The sequence below is a fragment of the Monocercomonoides exilis genome (assembly GCF_001643675.1).
Source record: "Monocercomonoides exilis strain PA203 chromosome Unknown scaffold21-1407046, whole genome shotgun sequence".
NCBI lineage: Eukaryota > Preaxostyla > Oxymonadida > Polymastigidae > Monocercomonoides > Monocercomonoides exilis.
The window spans coordinates 160,673-180,589 of NW_027150566.1; the positions used below are offsets into that span (position 1 = coordinate 160,673).

At 44.5% G+C, this 19,917-nt stretch overlaps 7 protein-coding genes across 7 annotated transcripts; 4 read left to right on the forward strand and 3 right to left on the reverse strand.

Annotated features, from left to right (window-relative positions):
• The first annotated feature begins 344 nt into the window (after window positions 1-344).
• On the forward strand, window positions 345-2,768 carry MONOS_17536 (uncharacterized protein). The gene is made up of 4 exons (XM_067870465.1): window positions 345-440; window positions 545-605; window positions 688-1,187; window positions 1,248-2,768. The coding sequence occupies exons 1-4, from the start codon at window positions 357-359 to the stop codon at window positions 2,061-2,063; spliced, it is 1,461 nt and encodes a 486-aa protein (XP_067727695.1). The 5' UTR covers window positions 345-356; the 3' UTR covers window positions 2,064-2,768.
• Window positions 2,769-3,350: 582 nt separating this feature from the next.
• Window positions 3,351-3,797, reverse strand: MONOS_17537 (uncharacterized protein; the record flags this gene model as incomplete). The annotated part of the gene is made up of 1 exon (XM_067870466.1): window positions 3,351-3,797. The coding sequence occupies one exon, from the start codon at window positions 3,795-3,797 to the stop codon at window positions 3,540-3,542; it is 258 nt and encodes an 85-aa protein (XP_067727696.1). The 3' UTR covers window positions 3,351-3,539.
• An 89-nt stretch (window positions 3,798-3,886) lies between these two features.
• MONOS_16500 (uncharacterized protein) lies at window positions 3,887-9,349 on the reverse strand (the record flags this gene model as incomplete). The annotated part of the gene is made up of 6 exons (XM_067869410.1): window positions 3,887-7,467; window positions 7,566-7,836; window positions 7,968-8,347; window positions 8,502-8,844; window positions 8,959-9,152; window positions 9,292-9,349. The coding sequence occupies 6 exons, from the start codon at window positions 9,347-9,349 to the stop codon at window positions 3,887-3,889; spliced, it is 4,827 nt and encodes a 1,608-aa protein (XP_067727697.1).
• An 85-nt stretch (window positions 9,350-9,434) lies between these two features.
• MONOS_17538 (putative myosin heavy chain) lies at window positions 9,435-11,049 on the forward strand (the record flags this gene model as incomplete). Its single annotated transcript, XM_067870467.1, has 7 exons — window positions 9,435-9,687; window positions 9,823-9,908; window positions 10,099-10,244; window positions 10,359-10,424; window positions 10,588-10,694; window positions 10,795-10,853; window positions 11,015-11,049. The coding sequence occupies exons 1-7, from the start codon at window positions 9,596-9,598 to the stop codon at window positions 11,047-11,049; spliced, it is 591 nt and encodes a 196-aa protein (XP_067727698.1). The 5' UTR covers window positions 9,435-9,595.
• A 363-nt stretch (window positions 11,050-11,412) lies between these two features.
• Window positions 11,413-14,176, forward strand: MONOS_8074 (uncharacterized protein). Its single transcript, XM_067878455.1, has one exon. The coding sequence runs from the start codon at window positions 11,447-11,449 to the stop codon at window positions 13,673-13,675; it is 2,229 nt and encodes a 742-aa protein (XP_067727699.1). The 5' UTR covers window positions 11,413-11,446; the 3' UTR covers window positions 13,676-14,176.
• A 932-nt stretch (window positions 14,177-15,108) lies between these two features.
• MONOS_8075 (uncharacterized protein) lies at window positions 15,109-16,466 on the forward strand (the record flags this gene model as incomplete). Its single annotated transcript, XM_067878456.1, has 5 exons — window positions 15,109-15,129; window positions 15,258-15,282; window positions 15,333-15,829; window positions 15,890-16,397; window positions 16,447-16,466. 5 exons carry the CDS (start codon window positions 15,109-15,111, stop codon window positions 16,464-16,466), a joined length of 1,071 nt encoding a protein of 356 aa, XP_067727700.1.
• A 328-nt stretch (window positions 16,467-16,794) lies between these two features.
• On the reverse strand, window positions 16,795-19,482 carry MONOS_8077 (putative membrane transporter; the record flags this gene model as incomplete). Its single annotated transcript, XM_067878457.1, has 7 exons — window positions 16,795-17,983; window positions 18,178-18,247; window positions 18,405-18,830; window positions 18,899-18,937; window positions 19,013-19,085; window positions 19,162-19,235; window positions 19,291-19,482. The coding sequence occupies 7 exons, from the start codon at window positions 19,480-19,482 to the stop codon at window positions 17,100-17,102; spliced, it is 1,758 nt and encodes a 585-aa protein (XP_067727701.1). The 3' UTR covers window positions 16,795-17,099.
• Between the last annotated feature and the right edge of the window lie 435 nt (window positions 19,483-19,917).

The window sequence follows — 19,917 nt, forward strand, 5'->3', positions numbered from 1 at the left end:
CTGCAAAACAAAGATTGACCATTTGAATAATTCGTCAGATTCTCGGGCTCTGAGAACGTGACAGCCGGAAGCGCCTTTACAAAAATAGATCGACTGAGGATACAAACATCAAAAAAATTGGAATTCAAGATATTTAAACTGCGGTATTTGTTTGGATGCCAATCACCAAAATTATCTCGCAGAATTCCATCGCTCGAAATGTTTTTTTTCTTTTCCAGCTTTTCATGCATCCACATGAAAAGGTGTCTCTTATTCTGTCGGAAATGTTTTCAATGCCATCTTTCTTTCAGAAAATGGATATTCAAGTTCAAATAATGCAATTCGATCATTGAATCCATTTCAACAAACGAGAAACGATGAAGCATTTTCGATTTCATATTTACGACCCAAGAATGCCAAGAATGCCGAGAATGCCAAGAATGTCAAGAATGCCAATGATGGTATGAGAGCTGTTATCCGCAAGGCTGCTTTGAGTTTCTATTTCTCGTTTATTTCTTCTATCCAAACATTTATGCATCCAATATGAATGATGAAAATGGCTCAGCTTTTTGGTTTTGAACCATTTTCAAAAATGCGAGGGAAATTCACCGCAAATGAGTTTTCAGGTTTGCAACCGTTGCTGTGTTCGAATTTTTGTTGCTTGGATTTCTTTTCTTTTCTTTTCTTTTCTTTCTTTTCATTTTAAAGAATTGTTTTGTGAGCTTGAGCGCTGCAACGAGGATGAACAGAAACAGAAAATTGTTGAAATGAACAAGCTTATTGAAGAGATGGATGAATGCGAATTCAACCGTGTTTTTTCAGAAGAACTTTTCGATAAAATGCACAGAATGATTCTAGAAAAGAAATTGTCGATGGAAAACGCTTGCTTATTGGCGAAGCACATTGGGCATTACAAAGCACTGAAAGAAATTTGGTTTCATAACATTGAAACAAGTTCATTGAACAAAAGTTTCGAGATGACAATTGAAGAAGAAGCAAGAAAAAGAAAAATGAACGGAAAGCTACTGACTGATCTTTGCGAAAGCCATCTTCTTATGCAAAATAGATCTGTTGATTTGCGAAAAGAATTGCTTTTGATTTATGTGCGCTGCCTTTTGAACGCTGCATCGAGCAAAGAGGAAGACGAGGAGACCCAAAAAGAAGTGGAGATGGCCTTGTTTGCGTTGAATAACATGAACGAATTTTGTGTATGAGAACGAATAACTTCATTTTTGATATCATTGAAATTTTTTCATGTTTCTTTTTAGGAAGTTAAAGGAGCATTGCATTTTAAAGCGATTGCAGAAATCATCAAATATCATCAGGAGCATCGCAATATGACCCGGATTGCATACCATTCAATTTGGGAGTATTTTATAAATGTGTTAAACTGCATGGGGAATATCAGAGGGAATATGAAAGAACTTCATTTTGAAAGAGAAGCAGCAAAAGAACTGGAGGAGTTGACGGAGCAAGTGAATTGGAAAGAGAAAGAGTGGGTGCTGCGCGAGTCGAAAGAAGTGAAACTTATTGTGAAATGGTTGGAAGCAATTCGGAGTATCGGTGGCTCTTTAACATCTCAGAAAGGAGAGTTTGTGATGCTGGAAACAAGCATCACAAATCTGTGCAGAGCAGCGAAGGGCAGCCATAGAGAAATATATAGGCTATGCATATTATTATTTGTGAATCGCATATTTGAAGCAGTGAAATATAAAGGTTGCTTGTTAAGTGAAGAAGCTGTTGATTTCTTTTTGGAGGAGTTTCATCAGCCAACAATTGACCATTTTATAAATTCGTATTGTCTGAGCATTTTTGAGGATCTATCCAAAATATTGAGCAGAAAAAAGGAAACACGAAATGAAGAAAATGAATGTTTTTCACCTGCGCAGAGCTGGACGAGCAGAATGACAGAAGAGGAAAGAGAAGAGGCAAAGCAGAAAATGATGGTTAATCGAAAGCTGCGAGAAAAGATGGAAGAAGATGGATATGAAGACATTGTTGTCAGCTTCTATGGATCGATTGTTAAAGATGCTAAAATGCGAGGCAGGGCAAAGGGTCTTGATGATCGTCTGATTTATTGTTAGGCATCGAATATTCATCATTGGCCAGAAGATGATTTATCATCATCTTCTTCTTCTTCTTCACTCATGAAGAAGCAGAAGCAGAGAAGAGGAAAGACAGAACAACATACGCAAAGAGAGACAATGAAAGGATTGAGGAGAAGAGCTGTGCAGCCGAGATATGGAAGCATGAAAGGGGATGCATGAAAGAGGAACAGCATTCGACAATGCGATGCTTCAATACGCACATGCTGCGTCTGTTTGTGAACAATTTGCCGTTGGGCAGAGGAATGCTCATTTTGAGATATTGTCGTTTCCAGCGATTTATCCATTGCCACGTCTGATGCTGCTGTTGCATCCACATTGTCTGTTGGATCCTTTTCATCACTCGCTCACTCACTCTTTTTGTCTTTTTTTTTCCCAATTGATTTGCATATTATTTTTGAGGAAGAGTCTTCTTGTTGTTGATTTTGAGCGAATTGCTTTTATCTTTCCTTTTATTCCCCTCAAATATCTGCTTCTTGTTTGCTTGTTTTTTATTTTTTTATTTTTTTATTTTTTTATTTTTGTAACTCCAATTTTTATCAAGTTTTTTTTGTTGGGTTTTTGGCTCTGTTTTCAGCGATTGATAGTATTTGCGGAATCTTTGCACTTGTTTTCTTTTTTGTCTTTCAAAATTTCTCCGTCCTGTTTCTTTGCAATGTTTTCCACATCAATCTTCATCTCACAAGAAAGCACATATTGCACACCCTGAATTTTGTGTTTGAACTCACTGTTTTCTCTGGAAATGGCAAAGAAGCAACATCTTGCACCCTCCTTTTGCAGGCAAGAAAAACAGATTCAGAGAAAGCAGAAGGCAAAAAGAAAAGGCAGAAATGGCGAATCTTCAGAGGATGGACAAGAAGTTTCCTCAGAATGGAGAAGAAAAAAGGATTTATCCCGCAAAGCTTGGGCAAAATCAAACACTCCTGTTTTGAAGGCAAATGCTCCATCTCTCAAAAGCACTGGAGCGAGTGAGGGGGTGTGTCGTTGAACGGAGAATCTGAATAGAGTTGCAGGCAAATGGGGAAAGAACAAAGGGCGAAGAATGCAAAGAAAAACAAAAGGATGAGGATGACAATGAAAGAAAAGGCAAAGATGTTGTTTTTGTGGGTATTTTCAAAGCAAGCTCTCTGGAGTGTGCATTGTGAATGGAATTCATTTTTGACTTTGCCAATATCAGCATGTGCAAACGAAGAGAATGACGCATTCTCTGTTTTTCAGTGATTGTTGCAACATTTGTGGCAAGCCTAAGAAAACATGTGACTCTGCTCCATTGTTCCACATGCAAGTGCTCTTCAATCAAACATCATTTGAGGTGAGGTGAAGTGGGAAATAAACAAAACAATAAAAATACAATGCTATTTCTTCAAAAAAGCAAATCACCAAGTGTCGTGACAAAAACATTCAAGCGGCAAAATGAGAACTTCTCTCATTTCATTCGCCATCCTCAGCCAACTATCAGGACAGCATCAGCATCAGCATCAGCATCAGCATCAGCATCAGCATCAGCATCAGCATCAGCATCAGCATCAGCATCAGCATCAGCATCAGCATCAGCATCAGCATCAGCATCAGCATCAGCATCAGCATCAGCATCAGCATCAGCATCAGCATCAGCATCAGCATCAGCATCAGCATCAGCATCAGCATCAGCATCAGCATCAGCAGAGCTCGAAGGAAGCTGGGTGGGCTGGGCACATTCTGCGTGTTGGCCATGCACACAAGCACGCACACAAAAAGAAAAGAAAAGGAAAGAAAAGAAAAGAAAAGAAAGACAGCAAAGTGCTTGTTGTGCTGCACCCACCTCATTTGAGCCTGCTGCCACCTGCACTTTGGGCCTTCCGCCTTTCGTACTCAGCCCCTGCTCCTCTCCCCTCGGCCTCTCCCCGCCAGTCCCCCCGCCCGCCATCTGCACCCCCGCCTGCCCCAAACACCTCTGCCGATGTTGCACTCCTCCCGCTGCTCTTCCCTTCCTCCCCCGCCCCTCCTCCCCCGCTCCCTCCAAGCCCCAGTTCTCCAGCCCCTTCTGCTGTGTGCTCCCTGCTGCCCTCCCCCGCATCTCCGCTCCTGTCCTCCTCCATCTCCTCCATCTCCTCCATCTCCTCCTCCTGCCCTTCGTTTCGCTCTCTGCCTCTTTCGCCTCCTTCGCTCCCATCCTCCCTTTCCTCGTTGTGCTGTGTCGTTGGTCTTGATTCTCCCTCGCTCCTTCTGCTGTCGCCCTCTCCATCCCTGTTGCCTTCATCCCTGTTGCCTTCATCCCTGTTGCCTTCATCCCTGTTATCATCATCCCTGTTGTCTTCTTTTGCTCTGCTCCACTCGCTGTTCTCCAGCACCTCGCTCAGCAGCACATCCTCGTCCAGCAGCCGGTCCATCTCCCTCCACCCCTGCTCCTCCCTCCGCCCGCTCTCCCTTCCTCTCCTCCCAGCCCCTCTCCTCTCCTTCCGCTCTCTCCCTGCCTTCCTTCCCTCCCCCCGGCTCCTGCTCCTCCTTTCTGCCCCGCTGTCTCCACTGGCCCCACCGCTGCTCCACACCTCGTCCACCACCGCCACCCGGCCGAACCCGCTCACCCCATCCCCACCTCTATCCCCATCCCCATCTCCAGCTCCTTCAACACCCACAGCACCCACAGCACCCACAGCCCCTGCCCCTCCACCCAGCGCTGCTGCATCCACATCCCCCACCAGCGCTATCCCCGTTCTCTTCTCCAGCATCTGCAGCGTCCGCAGCCTCTCCATCTGCCGCTGCTTCTGCCGCGCTGCCTGCCACACCCTGAACTGCCCTGCCGACCACTCGTTGTATGCTGCCTCCTCCTCCATCGCATTTCCTCCATTTCCTTCTCCTCCTTCTTCTTCTCCGTCTCTGCTGCCATCGCTGTTTGCCCTCACCTCCCCTTCGCTCTCTGTCAGCCTGTTCACATTCCCTCCATCCTCTGCCTCCGACACTCCCTTCCCCTTCTGCCGGCTCGCCACCCGAGCTGCATAGCGCATCTTCCGCGCTGCCTCCTCCTCTGCCAGCCACCACTCCTCCTCCAGCGCCTTCGACACCTCCGCCAGCCGCGCTGCTGCCTCTGCCTCCTCCTCTGCCGTCAGCTGCGCCAGCTCCTCTCCACTCACCCAGTGCGTCTTCCCCAGCATCTCCACCACCGCATGCACCGCCACCCCGCACACCACAAACAGCGCCCCCACCCACACCAGCTCCCCCTCCCGCCCCAGCTCCACACACACCGGCCCTGCCACCCCCGCCACCACCCCGCCCACCCGCTGCGCCTTCGTCTCCTCCCCAACCACCCGGCACAGCTCCTCCGCCTTCCCCTCAGCTGCACTCACCGCTGCCCCCACCGCCGCCTGCGCCTCTGCCGTCAGCGACACCCCTCTCTCCAGCAGCGGGTTCTTCTCCCACTCTGCCTCTCCAAACCTCCGCGCCACCCCCAGCGCCTCCCCCACCCTCCGCCGCAGCCCGCCCTCAACCGGGTTCCCCATCTCCGCCGCCTCCCGCTCCGCCGCACTCGCCCGGTAGAACTCCATCGCCTCCTCCACAAACCTCTCCGAGTAGCTCATCAGCCCAAACACCGACCCGTCAAAACCCTGCCCTTCTCCCAGCCTTCCTCTCCTCCCATCCCCCTCTGCTCTTCCCATCTTCCTCCACATCCCCTTCTCTCCGCTGCGCTCCTCTCCACCCCCACCACCCCCACCATCCACTCCATACACTGACGGCCCTGGCACTGCACTCTGCAGCTCCACCCGCTCAATCGCCACAGGCAGGCAATAGCACACCGGCAGATGCCCTTTCCCCGGCCGCGCCCTCCACACCTCCACAATCTCTCCTGCTGCTCCACTCTTCTTCCTCTCCCTCTCTTTCTCCCTCTCTTTCTCCCTCTCTTTCTCCCTCTCCTTCTCCTTCTGTGCCCATTTCCCCACCCCTTTCTGCTCAGCCACCCCAGTCGCATTCCCTCCCTGCTTCGAAAACACTCGGAACACCTCCTGCCCCTCCACCCGCCGCGCCTCTCCATACGGCTCTCCCACAAACCCCTCTCGCGCCAGTATCCACTCCTCCTCTGCTGCCCCGCCGTTGTTCTCTCCCGCCGAGCTCGCAAACATCGCCCCTTCCTCTCCGCTCTGGTAGTCGCCCCGCAGATCATACGGCGCATACAGCAGCTCTGCTCCACCCTCTCCGCCTGCCAGCTTGTGCACATACACCACCGGCGGAAACACCTGTGCCCCTCTCCCTTCCCCTGCCCCTGCCCCTGCCCCAAACGCCTCTGCCTCCCGCACCCGCGCCACACACTCCCCAAACACCCCTGCGTCTCCCCAGTCCTCTCCCACAACCAGCTCCCGCACCATGTTCTGCACAGTCGCTGTCCCTGCTGCTGCTGCCGCCGACTCCACATACACCGCCTTCAGGTCGTGCACCAGCGGCCCAAAGCACCCCGCCGCACACACAAGCGCCCCGACACCCAGCCCCACCCCGAAGTCTGCCCCGATCCCCGCATTCAGCCACCGCCGCCGCCGCAGCTTCCGCCCGCTCGCTGCAATCCCCACTGCCCCCACACACACCCACACCACCCCCGCCACACACAACACCCCCACCACCACACACATGCAGTCCACCCCAACCTCCCACCCCGCTGCCCACCCCCGCCACCTCTCCCGCACCCCCCGCACCCGGTTCCGCACATTCTGCACAACACCCCCAAACACCCGCGGCCCTTCCACCACCGACACCATCCCATACTCCACTCTGTCCAGCGTCCCTGCCACCCCGCCGATCCCTTCCTCCACCGCTGCTGCAACCGCCTCCCACCCGCTGCCCCCAATCCCCCGCTCCAGCGCTATCGCCCCGCTCCGCACCTCCTCCACCGCTGCCCGCCCTGCCTCCCCAAACACCGCCTCCTGCACCCCCGCCAGCCGCAGCATCTCTTCCTTCTCCCGCTCGCTCTCCTCCGCCGACCCGCCCCCTTCCTTGTTCAGCCAGTCCAGCAGCCCAATCGCCTCTCCCTGCGGCAGAAGCCCACTCTCCTCACTATTACTGCCATTGCTGCTATTGCTGCTGCCATTGCTCCTCCTCCGGTGCCTCTCCAGCTGCTCCTTCACTGCCCGGCACGAGTAGTACTTCTCCACAAACAGCTCCTCATACCACTGCCCTTCCCCTCCTCCTCCTCCTCCTCCTCCTGCTGTCCACCCGCACCGCAGCCTGTGCAGCACCTCCACCACATCTGCCCGCACACGCGCTGCCGTCTCCACCGCCTCCGTCACATTCGCCATGTGCTCCTCAAACACACTCATGTCCCGCGCTGCTGCCCCAAAATCTGCTCGCTCGTAGTCTTCCACCGCCTGCGCCACACGCACTTTGCACTCACCCGCCACAATCACCTTGCTCCCATTCACACCTGTTTCATTCAACATTGCCAAATTTGAAAAAAGAAAGAAAGAATAAAATCAAAAAATGTGTCAATTTGTTTGTTTCCACCAAATCAGCAGAACACACTCTCCAGCTGCCTCTCCGTCTCCTTCAGCCGCAAAAGCATCCCCGCCACCCGCTTCTCCGCCCACCCGCTCATCGTCTCTGCCTCCCGCCGGCTCTCCTCCCGAAGCGCCTCCCGCTCTGCCTCGGCCTCTGCCCGCGTCTTCCCCGCCCGCTCTTCCCTTCCCCCGTACATCTTCTCCACCAGCCGCCCCACACTCCCTGCCTGTTCGCTCGTCAGCCCCCCCACAATCTCCACCTTCACCGCCAGCGGCTCGTTCTCGTCCTCTTTCACCTGGCCAAGCACGAAAATGCCCAATAACAAATACCAATCACATTATATTAATATAAAATATAAAATATTAAATAATAAAATAAAAAATAAATTAAATGAAAAGTTCAATGCAATCTCTGCTCTTGTCACACCTCCAGCCGGATGTCCTTCAGCTCCTCCAGCAGCGTCTCCGCATCCTCCACAAACCCTCTCTTCTCAAAGTCGCTCCGAACATGCGCCTCCACAAACCTCACTCTCCCCTCTGTGCTCGCTGTCTCCTCCATCGCCTCCAGCACCTCCCGCACCGTCCACCCCGTCCTCCCCCTCCACCGCTGCCCTGCCCACCACTCCTTCTCCTCTGCTGCCCGCTCCCCCAGCGTCCAGTACTTGTTCCCTTCTGCAAACGGGTTGTCCGTCACTCGCTCCGGCTTCTTCAGCACATTCTCCACAACCCCCTCTGCATGCCACACCCCCTCCCCGCCGCTCAGCTCCCCGCCGATCTCCTTCAGCACCTTCCCCAGCTCCTCAAACACTTCCCAATCACAATCCACAAACAGATCAACCAATGAATGAAGTCAAATAAAAAACTCAAAAAAAAAAATTAAATTAATAAATTAATAAATAAAATATTCTTCCTCCTCCAGCTGAATAAACGCACTCACTCGGTGACATGCCCCTTGCCACACCTGGAAGTGCACTTGCGATGTGCTGAGATGCCGATGCTGCTGCCTCGGCCGCGCTGTCCAGCCCGCTCCCGATCGCCTTCAGCGTCCAAGGCACCGAAAACAGCCCCACTGCACACATCACCAGCCCCAGCACCACAAACAGCGACACCACCCCAAACACCACCCCCAGCACCCACCGGCACGCCGCCTGCCCCTTCCTCCTCCCCCAGCAGCAGCACCCGCACGCCGGCTTCTCTGCCCGCGGATTGCAGCACCCCATGCACGTCCCCACGCCCCACCCCACAAACAGCCCCACCAGACACCCGTACACCGCAAACACCGGAATCATCGACACAACCATCGACTGCATCCCCCCGCCATCCAGCCCCACCAAAAACAAAACAGAACAAAAAAACAAAACAAATCAAATGGTTATTCATCGGTTTAATGCAAAACAAAAACAAAGGATCTTGCAAACCCGCAAATACGCCTTGTCTGCCTCAGGCTGGTGCGCCAGTCCGTACCTCCCGGGGTGCACCGCCTCAGCCGCCTCCAGCAGCCCCACCAGGCTCCCCACCAGCCGCTCTGATTTTTCGCTTTTCGCCCCCAGCCGCCTCATGCTCGCTGCTATCGGCCCTGTCATCCCCGACACAAACCATGGCTTTGCATAATCTGCATCCCCCCCGCACGCCAGGCCCATCCAAAAAACAGCCCCAATCCAGAGAAGAAGAGAAAGCAAAACACCACAAACAAACAGCATGCAAAAATGCACTTCAGACACAGCCCTGCACACAACCCAAAAAATACACACCCTCATACGAGGCACACTGCCCAAGCCCCACTCCCCACAGCCAGAGAAATACAAGCATTTTTTTCAATCTCAGAAACAGCCAAAGAAAAAGTGAAGGGTGTGTTTTCCAACTTTTTTCCTCGTTCCTTCGCGAAGCACGCAGACAGAGGAGCATACAGAAAATATGGAGCAAAAAATAGGGCGGAGGGTTCAAGGCATGAAGGGGGCTGAATAAGGCTGTGTTGGCTTCGCAAACCTCGAAAAGAGAAAAAAGGGGAAAAGGGAAAAGTGGCTGTGGTGGGCAAGATCTGGGGGCTGGACGAGGATGAGTGCAGACGCTGAACCTGCGCAAGCAAACCCGCTGGAGGGGAGGGGTGCGCCCGAAAAGCAGCTGTTCATGGGGAAGAAGGAGCGGAGGTTTGGCTGATGTTTTTGGCTGTTTCCAGAAGATATTTTTTCTTTCATTAAAAAACTTTTTTGTTTTCAACTGGAAACGGGTGGTGGGCCATGTTTTGTGGGTGCTTGGGGTATTTGCTTTTTTTGTGGGGGAAGGCGGTCGTCGAGTGCAAAGGGGCTTTTTGGAGATGGATTGAAGCTGGAGAGCAACGAGGAGGTGATGAAGGTGCTCACAGCTGCAGGTTTGTCGCCAAAAGAAAGGGACAATGGTGGTGGTGGTGGTAATGATGAATGTGCTTTCTTTATTCTTATTCATTTGAGAGATGTTCTGGCTTTGATTTATTTCCTTTTTTATTTTTTTATTTTTTTCACATTTTCCAATAATCGCTTGCCTTGCTCGTTTTTGTGTGTGTCCTCTGTGCGCGCTGGCAGGAGACAGGAAGGTGCTGTTTTCGGACGAGGTGATGAAGGTGAACAAGCGGCTGAAGACGCAGAAGCGTGTGCTGGCAGTGACCGACCAGGCAGTGTGCAGCATCACGCCTTCGAGTCTGATTGTGAAGCGGAGGATCCCATTTCAGGTGTTGCGCCACCGGCCTTTCCGCACCTGCTGTGCCTTCACATTTTATGTTTTCTTTGCTTTCTTTGTTTCATTTGTTTTTGTTTTTGCTTGGCGAACTGTGCGGAAACGAAAGGAGCTTGGGGCAATCAACCTGTCGTGCCTGACCGACAACTTCTTTGCGCTGAGAGTGCCTTCTGAGGTGTGGGGCATGCAGAGTGAGGGCAATTGACATCTTTTTTTTTCCTGTTTTTGGAGAGGGGTTCGTGAGCAAAGAAGAAAAGGTAGTTTTTGACTTTTCTCATTCTTTCTCTGTTTTTTGATGGTGGTGGTGCTGCTGGTGGTGGTGGCGGCGGGTGTGCCAGTACGACTATCTGATGGTGTCAGCGCGGAAGACGGAGATTGTGGTGGTGGTGACAGAAGCATACAAAAAGGCAATTGGCCGCCCGCTGCCTGTGAACTTTGCCAACACGTGTGCTTTGATGGGTGCTTTCTGCTGCTTCTTTGACTTCATATTTCTTTCTCTTTCTTTCTCTCTTTCTCTCTTTCTCTTTTGTTTTTTGTGGGGCCAGCTTTGAGTATCGGATCGACGAAAAGAAAACGAGGGAGATTCGCTTTGTGGAAGTTGAAGGTGTGCTGCGAGCAGGAAGAGGAGAAGCAGCAAGAAATGGAAATCAATTTGAAAAAAGAAAATGTTTTTTTTTTTGATGTTTTTGTTGCTTTTGCATCTGGGCAAGAGTTATGTTTTCGCCTTGTTTTGTTTTCTTGCTGTGCTGGAATTTCGTCTGGCAGGCGGAGTTTCGACACAGATATTCACAAAGCAGTGAGTGCACAGGAAAAGCCAGTGCGAAAGGGGGTGAAAGAAGCAGAGATTTGAAGGAGGCGTTGGCATTCCACGAGGCAATTGAAGAGAAAAAGAGGCGGAACAGAAACATTCTGCTGGGCGGAAAGGAACAACAAAACTGGGGCAGCTGGAAAAATCACTTCTTCAAAAAGGCCAGGGTGATAATGAATCATTGGAATTTTTTTTTTGTATTTGTTTTCTTCAAGAAAAGGAAAGAATTTTTAGGAGCAAATTTTTTAAAGAAGATTAATTTTTATTATCTTATGAATTATTCAAATAGATTACAACTAATATTTTGATCATTTTGAAAGTTTTTGAATTTTTTCATGGATGTTTGGGTTTGATCATAGAAAGATCGAATTGAAGAAAGATTGCTGATAATGAGAGTTACGGTGAGAATTATGCCAACTTCTGAGCGAATTGAAGTCGAATGTGATCCAGAAGATACTATTCATGACTTTGAACAGAGGATCGAAGCACGCTCTCACATTCCTGTTGAAAGACAAAGATTAATAATGAATGGTCATGTATTACATACCGGAACCCTTGAAGCAAATGGTTTGCATGAGGGATCTATTGTCCATTGCGTAGAAAGATCTGACAACTCTGGAAGCGCAAGTGCTTCAACGAACTCGTCGGCATCATCAAACCTTCCTTCTCCTCAGCCTTCTTCGCAGCAACAAACATTTCCTACAGGAGCTGCACATGTTTTTGGATTTCCAATGATTTTTGAAGGTGCTGGAGATCATCCAGAAATGGGAATGAACTTTGGACCTTTTAATTTCAGCGGAGCTTTCAATCCACAGAACATGGGACAAATGATGCAAAGCATGGTTGGAAATATAATGAATCAAGTAATGGGAAACATTACTCCTGATTCATCTCAACAGAACGGTTTTCATACAACAGTAACATCAACACCCATCACCACTACGACAACAACTGTAAACGTTCCGTCAACTGGATCTAGAGTAGTCACTCAAAGGACAGTCACATCTACGTCTTCCTCTCCGTCTCAGTCAGCTTCGACCGAAACAACAAATCATTCAAGCACCGAAGAAAGTACTAGTTCAGATGACAAAGAAACAGATGAAAAGAATGAAGAGGAAAATAATGAAAAGGAGGAGACAGAACACGAAAGAGAAATAGAAATTTCAGCTGAAAGTGAAGATGAGCAAAAAGAAGAAAAAAGCAAAGAAGAAAATATTGATGAAGAGAGCAAAAAGGATGAAGAAAGTTCAGAGGAAAGCAAATCATCACAGAATCAAGTGAATGAGCAGGCGTCTCATCCTCAAAGTGGTCAACTTCTTGTTCCTCCAAATTTAGAAGCGATTTGTGAACAAGCTTCTGGTGGTTCAGCATCATCGTCGTCGTCATCTTCATCATCATCATCATCTGTTCTGTCATTTCCCGCTTCACAAACTGATTCCGCTGTTTCTGCTACTTCATTTCCTGCTTCTGCTCCCGTGCAGCAAAACGAAGAGGCAGCTCCTTCTTCAATCACGGCTATTCCTGCAATGCCTGTTGAAGCATCGTCAATTCAGCAGCTTCCAACAGCCCAATCAAACGCTTTGTCTGAAATGAGTCTTCCTACTGAGCTTGCAGAAAACAACCAAAATGTTCTTCCGCTGTCTCAGCCTCGCTCGCGTCTGCATCGTCATTCACGTCCACATGCACATTCACATCGGCACACTTGCGATAGTGTCTGCTGCAACTGCCTTGAATCAGTGCTTGCTTCATCGATGTCTTCTCCCTCATCTTTCGCACAATTTCATCTTTTGCACTCGCTTCTCCAGCCTTCTTTAGCTTCTGTGCCTTCCGCTGTGCAGCAGCCGATGATGGCAGCACAGCAACAAGTATTATGTCCGCCAAACATGCAAATGCCATCCATGCAGTCTGCTTTCTCGGCGATAGTTTCACTTGCTCCGCTTGTTCTTTCTCTGATGCTGCATGTTTTATCAACTGCGCATTCCAACGCTTTCAACTCTTCACCTCATTATTTTCCATCTTCATTTTCATCCAGATCTGAATGTTGTTGCAGGCATTGCCATCATCATCATCATCATACCCCAATTCACCATCACAGGTGCAGTCATCATCGCTGCCACGGAGTCAGCCGCATAGTTCCATGCAACAGCGCCTGCTGCAGCAGCTCCCACCGCCATTCGCATGGCCATTGCAAGCACCATCACAACAGATGCAGCTGTCACTCTCCTCGATGTCATCGTCATTCTTCATTGGACAATCATCATTCTCAGCGCCAGTGTGAAGAAGCAAAGATCGATGAAAGCGAAATCTCTTCAACTTCTTCAGACTCAGACTCGGGCTCAGGCTCAGGATCAGATGAAGCACAAATGTCTGTCTCAGAATCGACATCTTCATCATCTACAACATCTTCTTCAGCTGTGCATCCTTCTCTTTCCTCTGCAGAGACATCAAGCAGCGATTCTCTCTGTGACAGAAAATCATCGTCACCATCTGTGTCTTGCCTATCTCATCGCACTGAAGCTTCGCATATCAAAAAAAGCGTACGTCACCAAGGGCATCATTCAAAAGTCTCCTCAAAATCATCATCACACTCTCATTCTCATACAAAGGCAGATAACTAAAATCAGTAAAAAAGCAATTTAAATATTTGCGTGACATTTTATATGCAATTTGTAATATTGCGTGTTGGATTCTATTCTTCAAAAAGTCAGAAACGATGTCACTCAGATGAATGTGTGTTTGCATTTTCGAAGTAAGTATTCAACAATTTGAATTTTGTTCTTTATGTATAAATTGAATGTGGAAAAAATTTGATGTTTTTGAAGGGTGCGAAAGTTGCTTTTCTTCTTTGGAATGATGTTTATACGAAGTTTTATTAATCAATAAATCAATTAAATTTTTAAAATTTTTGAAATAACTGTCGAATCAGTTAATTACAACTTGGCAGTAATTTTTTATAAGTATTATATTAATTAATGCAACGGTTAGTTTTAGTTACATGCTCCTGCATTTAATGAAAAATATTTTTTAAGTTGTCTCATTGACAATGATTTTTCAAAAATGATAGATTTTCATTCAGTCTAAACGAGCAAATTGCAGAAAATAAAAAATAACCAGAATTGCTTATATCATGGAAAAAATAGGTTGTGTGTGGAAAAGTTGAATTGAATCATTTTATTAAAATAGAAAAATTCATCAAAAGTCCGATTTTCAAAAATAAAAATTATTTATTTCAAAAAATATACAACACCGCAATAAAAAATTTGTGTATGAATAGATGTCATATATGTTAATACACAACTGTGCAAATTTCTGTTAAATAATATTAAATATTTGTTGAGATATTTGAATTTTATATTTTGTCCGGATTAAAAAAATCACCCTATTTCATCTCTTTGCAATTCTTTTTCATCATTAGTGGATGATGGGAAGCTGTTGATTTTTCCACCTTTATTGTGTCATAATTTCAAATATGTTTTCATTACATTTCATCTGGAATCTTCTCCAAATCCAATGAACTGTCTTTTCACTTCTTTAATTTCCTCTTTTTCAGTTTTATCTGTTTGAATTTCAATTGAATTTGTTTTTAACTATATTAACTGAAGGAAAAAATAATGTTATATTCTTTAATTTGCATTATGAATCACAGCGCTCATTCCCTTCTCTCCACACTGCTTTGAAAAGCGAAAGATAAATATTTCTTGTTCGGCTTAATTTAAGAATTCTGAAAATGCGACAAATGTTCAAATATTCATGCGATGCGAGAAAAGAAATGTTCGTCCATTGCTTTATCCAGTTTTGTCCATATATGTCCAAATAATTCGAAGTTTTCGAAGAAATAAAAAAGTTTTCTCGTTCTTTGCTAATCTCTTCTCAACATCTTTTATCAAAGGTTTCACAAATCAATACAAGTTCATTTTCAAAGAAATAAATTTCCCTTTAGATAACTCTTTTATATTATTATTCTAACAAAAATATATCTCTGATCATATCGTCCATTATATAAATTATCGAAAGATTAATAATCGTTTTTCTTTGCGCATATTGACAAAAAATGCAATTGACAAAGGGACCTGTTTGGAGCATTTATATTAAAAAGACTCTATCTTTTTTTGAAATTTACAATTGAATTGTGAATACAATTTTTTGTGTAAATGCAAATAATTTTTTATCTTATTATTTTTTTTTCTAATATATTCATAGATTTCTTTAACAAATAACATTTCGAGTTTGCATATTAAATACGTATGCTCTGTGAATACGCTTTTTCTTGTGAAGCATTTATTTCCAAGCTTGATGATTACACCAAAGATGATCAGGAACGGAAAATCCTTGAAATGAGTGAAGTGATCGAAGAGATGAGCTGGGAAGAATTAAAAGCTGTACTAACAATTGAAATGCTGGACAGAATAGACGAAATGCTTGAAGAAAAGAAACTTTCTGTGGAAAACGCTGTTTGTTTGATGAAAAAAATTGGATATTCCAAAGTTGTGAAAAACTTGTGGAATAATAGCTTTAATGATTCTTTACTGCGCTTCAGATTAGAGAAGTTGATGCTTGATGAAGAGAAGAAAATGAGAGAGATGAATGAACAATTTCTTGTTGAAGTTTGCGAATGTTACATTCTGCTTCGCAGCAACTTCATTTCGCAAAAACTGCTCCCTGGATGCACCTGCAGTCTTCTGAAAGCAGCAATGAACAAAGAAGAAAGCGAAGGAGCGCAAAAAGAAGTGGAGATGGCGCTACTTGCATTGAGTAACATATGTGTGCATCAAGTGTGATTGAGTTTTCATGATTGTTTTGATCATCAGTTTATTTGCTGCGGCTTGTAACAGCCCATGGCACAAGAGCTATTTATGTACGAGATTTTAGAAATCATCGAATATCACCAGGAGCATCACAATCTAACTCGGTTGGGGTATCAGTCTGCTTGGGGGTTTCTTATCAGCAGATTATATACGGAAAGAAGCTTGGAAACAGTTATTACTTATAAACTGAATTTTGCGAGAGAGGTGGTAAGAGAACTGGAAGAACTTTCAAAACATATCGATTGGAAGAAGAAAGAAGAAGAAAGAAGAGGAAAAGTAAGGGAGGAAGCGTATATTTTTGTTCGATGGATTTTAACATTGAACAGTTATTTTTGTGGATGTGAAGCGTGGAATGGAGGGCTTGCAGGGATTGTGAGGAGCATTGTGGGAGCATTTCGAGAAGCGAAGGACAATTACAGAGAAATAAGTGATAGATGCATTTTTCTGTTTGAGAGGATTGCAAACATGCAAGCAGTGCAAATTGATGAGCTGCTGAGTGGAGGAGCTGTCGATGTTGTTGTGGAGGAGACAGTCAGTTTGGAAACAATGGATTTGTTGGTTAAGAATTATCTATCTTTTTTCAGAGGACTGTGCAGAAGGTTGAAGAATGGGAAGGGAAAACAGGAAGAGGAGGCAACGAGGAAAGAGAATAAAAGAAGAGTTTTCGAAAAGATGGAGGAAAAAGGATATGATGACTGCATCTTTGGGCTCTTCTTCATCACCGAAAAAAGAATGTTTGGGGAATATTTTTTGATTCAAAATTTGGAAGATTATTTTATTTTCTGTTGATTTCTGCATGAAATTATTCACTCAAATATTTGGATAAACGAGTTATTCTGCCTTCAAAAGCTCATTTGTTAATATTTTCTTTTTCTTTTTTCTTTTCTTTGTTGCTACTAATGCTTCAACTTCTTCTGTTGCTGGAACTGTTATTTTCAGGATCTTTTTTTAAAATAAATTGTATAAGACATAGTTTCAAAAAAATTAGCTTGAATTGTCAAAAACATAAAAATAAGTCACTGATTGAAGGAGAAACGTTGTAAAAAAATTTGTGTAACAAACAAGAGAAATAATTAAAATTCTTTTCTGCAATTAAAATTTTTGAAAACATAATCCACAAATAAAGACAAAAAATCTATCCAACAATTATTAAAATGAGACCATAAATGTATATAAGCAGAAAATCCACAATAACAGCTTAACATCACAGCTGCTTCTTTCAAATAAATATAAATCATTATTTTTCCTTCCCTTCTGAAACATCAGATTCGCTGAATTCCTCTTCGAAATGCTCAGTTTCTGAATCTGTTGTTTCAGATTCAGCGAACACCTTTGGCTGTTTTGTGATGTGTGGAAGGAGGAAAGGCGCTGTTGTGATGGGCTGTGGAGAGCTGAAAGTGAGTAAGACAGGCGAAATGTAGTCCAAAAGATCGCTTTCACTTTCGGCATCTGTCAGACTCAGGGCGCCTTCCGAGTCCGAAAGATCGCTCGAAGACAAAGAGGAAAGAGAAGAGGTTGATTGGGGAGTGGAAACAGAAGAAGAAGGAGGAGGAGAAGAAGATGATGATGATGACCGCATCTGAAGAGATGGGCTAAGAAGAGAGTGATGCTGCGGAGGGCGAAGTGTGAGTGGATAAGGAAGCAATGCAGTTGCACCATGAGTGCTCTGCTGTTCGAGACTATCAGCAGCTGCTGAAGTTGGACTAAGTGCATTTGTGAATGCATCTTGTGCATTTCCTCTTTCTGAAGCAGCTTTTATGTCAGCATATGGATTTTGAGAAGGATTTTGAGTGGAGGCAAGAGAAGAAGGAGCCGGAGGGTAAGCTGAAGAAGAGAGTGGTTGTGACATTAGAGAAGCACCTGGCAAAAGAGCTGATTGCATCTTCTGCTTGTTGGCTGCTTCGCTTTGTGCCTTTAGTGCCTCGCGAGCTTCTTTTTCTTCTCTTTCCTTTCTGTCGAGCTTTGCCTGTTTGCTTTCGACCACTCTGGCGAGATAGAAGCAGCCGCCATACCAAGTGCAGATGAGATAGACAGCAATCAACGCAACCGAATGGAAGAAGTGCGAAGAATAGAAAAGGAAGCAGGGGATCTGCGTGATGAAGGTGAAGACGAATTGGGACACTACATTTCATTTGTTTTGGTAATGTTGCGGTGAGATTGAATCAATTAGAAACAGAAAGAACACAAAAGAATAGAATAAAATCGAACAGATGTTCATTTCATTCAACAAATAAATCATTAAAGGTTTGCAAAAGAAAAACATTTTTACGGAACATCGGACAAATAAGAAAAATGAAAATAAACAAAATGCAGACATGAGTACATCAATCCTTTGTACAATCTTGACTGAGGGTGAATGTTGTACAGCTTGTGCAAAAACGTTCCCTATTAAAATAATAATAATAATTATAATCATTCATTGATAGCAATTAAAAGTTAATCGAGTTAACAAAACAAATTCAAAAAAAAAAATATTTTTAAATAAATAAAATCTAAAACTCTTCTGAAAACATGAAAGTTCGGAACGTTTTGTTGAACACACTGGTTTTAATCTTTTTGTTATCCATCTCTCAGAAAAATCGAAGTTCTGATGCTCTTCCAGGTATTGTGCATCGATCACAATCACCTTAATGAAATACGCCGACTGCCACACAAAGTACAGCATCATCGACGCTGCAAATGAGGAGAACATCATCGGCTCTGAATAGCACTCCTGATTCGACGAGACCTGATGCCACCTGAACGAATACGTAACCAGCGATGGAAATGCATGCAGCACAACAGAGATAATACGGTCAATATCGTGAAATACAAGCGAATTTTTCCATGTTATAATTGCAGCAAGCAGTGGCCCATTTGCCGATAGATAGCAGCATTGCCACAAAATTGTTGATGACGGATACACCAGGATGAAAAATACAAATGTCAAATTGGAAAAATAACAATAGTCCAAAAGATAAAAATGCCACTTCAAATTATAAAATTGTTATTGAAATAATTCATAATCAAATTTCGAAAGTAATGAGTAAAGCATACTCCTCTCGAATGATAATAGAAAAAACGACCCAATATAAGCTATAAAAAGTCAATTTAAAAATTAAAAAAAGGAAAAACATTAATAAAGAAAAAGGTAATTATAAAAAGACACACAGGCAATAGCAGACAAATATAGAAGTATGGGAGATAAAAAGAGTAGCAAAGGAAAATGTACTCGATTAGACACCTATTCACATCAACAAAGAATAAAGAAAGAATATTGAAATGATTTGTGCTAAAATTTTTATGAGTTTTTCACATACAAAAGTGAAACAGATAGCAAAAATGACACTTTTTCCGTCCAAGTGATGTGAAATTTGTACAGTTTCTTCATCGTCTTAAATATCAACAAAATTTATTAGCAAACATGATTCAATAATAAAAATCAAAACCTTTTTACTCGTGAGCTTCCATGCAATTTTCAAACGTTCAATATCATCCGAAAATTCAATTTTTTCACCATCAGTCAGAGAGTGAGATATATATCGATCTAAAAACTTCCAATGATCGTCATGATGCTTGTGATGCCTATCTTTGACACTACTATGGTGTCTGGAATGAGATTTTCTTGGTTTATCTTTCATGATGAAGAAATTGAAGCCAAAATTGATAAACACAAATATGTTATGGTAATAAAAATAAAAATTCTAAATGAAAGCACATAGCGGTCAGTTCTAATATAAAAAACAAATAATATTTAAAAATTAAGAGAAAACTTAGCTGTCTACGCAAAAAAAATTAATTTAAAAATTATTTAGCAAAAGAAGTTTTTTCATTTTGCTAACAATTTTCTTCAATAGACTTTTCAATGATTAATTTAATTGCATGCGAGTATGCAATCAGCACTAAAACTGATAAGATAAATTTATCATAAGCCTGGTCCGTCGATAAACTTTGAGATATAGTTTTTATTAAAAGTTTAGATAAATCATTCAATGTGGTATTTTGTTTAATATATGTAATTCGATGAAATTTCTCTTCGTTGGACTTAAAAGTTTGCCCTAACGGTGGAAATTCCT